The 2,886-nt window shown below is 43.6% G+C and overlaps 1 protein-coding gene across 1 annotated transcript; it reads left to right on the top strand.

Annotated features, from left to right (window-relative positions):
• Positions 1 to 840: 840 nt before the first annotated feature.
• Positions 841 to 2,085, top strand: LOC132066322 (uncharacterized). Its single transcript, XM_059459652.1, has one exon. It carries the CDS (start codon positions 841 to 843, stop codon positions 2,083 to 2,085), a length of 1,245 nt encoding a protein of 414 aa, XP_059315635.1.
• The last annotated feature ends 801 nt before the right edge of the window (positions 2,086 to 2,886 follow it).

Genomic DNA, 2,886 nt, shown 5'->3' with positions numbered 1-2,886 from the left:
GTAGCAAGCCTGTGATTATTAAGGCATGGACACCGGAGTTCAATTTCCATGAAGAGGTGTTGAAAACCATCCCGGTGTGGGTGAAACTACCAAACTTACCATTGAATTGCTGGGAAAACGAAACACTCAGCCGGATTGGAAGCAGCCTGGGGATTCCAATATACGCAGATGACTGCACCTCCAAAGTGGATCGCATTTCCTATGCTAGGATTTTGGTAGAGATGGATATTACGCAACCGCTCCCGGATAAGGTGAAACTCAAGGATCCGGAGGGGAAGCTATTTGAGCAAATAATTGCATATGAATGGAAACCAATATATTGTGGAGTATGCTTAATGTTGGGGCATGACTGCAACAAAGGCCAGCAGCAGAATGGCCCTACCACACGCCAACTTACGTATGCCCATCTCAACCTCGTCAAGGAGATCAAACATCCGCACCAACAAAGGAAGAAAAATGCACCTCGAAAAGAATGGAAGTCATTAGAGCAAGGTGTGGCAGAGTCAAGCAGAAATCAGGAGCTCACAGCAGACGCAAATAGGGGGGCTGAACAGGGTGAGGATCTATTTGGGCAGGACAGCGATGAGAATTGGCAGGTGGTTGGGAGCAAGTCGCCTAACAAGGGAACTCAACCAATAACAGCTATAGGAAAGGCCTTAGATCCGAGAGGCAAAACTAAAATACATCCTGAACCTGATAAGCACACGACGAAGATGAAGGAAGTACAAGGACAAAACAAAAGTTCTGATGGGCCTCCCCCGCATATTCCAAAATGAAGCTAGTTACCTGGAATGTTAGGGGACTAAATAAAGTTTATTAAGTAGAGAGTTAATAAAGTATATGAAGGGGAATAAGACTAGTATTGTAGCAATCATAGAGCATAGGGTGAAAGAGCAGGTTGCAGGAAAAATAGTAAAAAAGATCTGGCCATCTTGGATGTGGTGTCATAACTACTCCACTGATGGGAAAGGAAGACTTTGGGTATTGTGGGATCCAAATGAGATACATTTTGATATGGTAGAGTGCAAGGAGCAGTATATTCACGGCACAGTTCTGGCACACACTATGAGGAAAAAATTTAACTTCACAGCCATATATGGATTGCATACAATTGAAAAGAGGAAAAGCTTGTGGACTGATTTGCTCAGCTTGCAACACAATGTACAGGGCCCTTGGATTTGTATGGGTGACTATAATGCAGTACTTGCGCTAGAGGACAGAATAATGGGTAATCCTGTAGTGCAGGCAGACATCAGAGATTTCAATCAGTTCCTAGTTGGTGCTGCTATGACTGAGATGAGGACTGTGGGGAGGGATTATACGTGGACCAATGGACATGTGATGAGCAGGATCGATAGGGCCATTGTGAATTCAGACTGGATGCAACAATATCCCCAACTGGAAGCCTCTGTATTGGACCCTTATTTTTCTGATCACTCCCATTTATGTGTCAAATTTGACGACCCTCCGATAAAGCCCAAACCATTTAAATTCTTCAACCACCTAGCACAACACCCCGAATTTCTTAATCATGTTAAATCAGCCTGGGGGACCCAAACAGCTACTAGATTGGCACCAGTTTGGAACAAGCTCAAACAAGTTAAATGGGCACTCAAGAGCCTAAACAATACTGAGTTTGCGGGGGTCGACACGAGGGTAAAAAGTGCTAGGCAACAGTTGAAGGATATGCAAGAGAAGATGAGAAGCATGAATACACCGAGTGCACTGTTCGGGGCAGAGAAAGAATTAAGGAGGCAACTGGAGAAATGGAGTACCATTGAAGAGAGTGTATATAAACAAAAGTCCAGGGTGCAATGGCTCAAGCTGGGGGACTCTAATACTGCCTTTTTCCATGCTTCAATAAAGAATCGAGTCAGCCAAAACATGATCAGGAGCTTGGTAAGCGCAAATGGCAATGTGATAAACACAGAGAAGGGGATTGAAGATGAAATTATAGGGTTCTATAGGACTCTATTGAGCTCCACTGCTAAAACACTGCCTGCTATTAATTTAGCTGTTATGAAAAGAGGTAGAATTCTAGATAGAGGCCAACAATTACGCCTCATTGCTTATGAAAAGAGGTAGAACTCTAGAGTCACCTACTCAGCCCTAAATGGAATAGACGACCAAAAAGCCCCTGGAAGTGATGGGTTCAATTCTCACTTTTTCAAAACAGCATGGCCTATTATAGGTGATGAGGTAACTAAAGGTGTCCTCCACTTCTTTGAGTCTTCAGAAATGTACAACCCTGTAAATGTCACCTCAGTCACCCTTATCCCAAAGGTAAAACACCCCACGACAATTAAAGAATACAGGCCTATATCGTGTTGCTCAGTCATATACAAAATTATCTCCAAAGTTCTGACTAACAGGCTACAAGGGGTAATGGATGGGCTGGTAGATAGCAGTCAAGCGGCCTTTGTGCCAGGGAGAGTGATTACCGATAATATTATCCTTAGTCACGAATTGGTAAAAGGGTATGGGAGGAAAGGAGTGTCCCCTAGGTGCATGATCAAATTGGACATGCAAAAAGCTTATGATTCTGTGAAGTGGGTATACCTTGAACAGATCCTAACTAGCCTGAACTTCCCTGGAAAATTCGTTAAATGGATTATGACTTGTGTGAACACTGTTACCTATTCTATTCTCATAAATGGCTGCCCCACAGAACCTTTCAAAGCACTAAAGGGACTGAGACAGGGGGACCCACTATCCCCTTATCTATTTGTCCTGAGTATGGAGTATCTCGCAAGAATTTTGAAGACCCTTCAAGACGATCCTAACTTCAACTACCACCCCAAATGTGAGAAGCTCAATATAGTACAACTGGGGTTCGCAGATGATCTTCTATTATTTTGCAGGGGAGATCTCGGCTCAGTACAGATG

Source organism: Lycium ferocissimum, chromosome 8 (assembly GCF_029784015.1).
Source record: "Lycium ferocissimum isolate CSIRO_LF1 chromosome 8, AGI_CSIRO_Lferr_CH_V1, whole genome shotgun sequence".
NCBI lineage: Eukaryota > Viridiplantae > Streptophyta > Magnoliopsida > Solanales > Solanaceae > Lycium > Lycium ferocissimum.
This window is presented reverse-complemented; position numbering and strand designations above follow the sequence as displayed.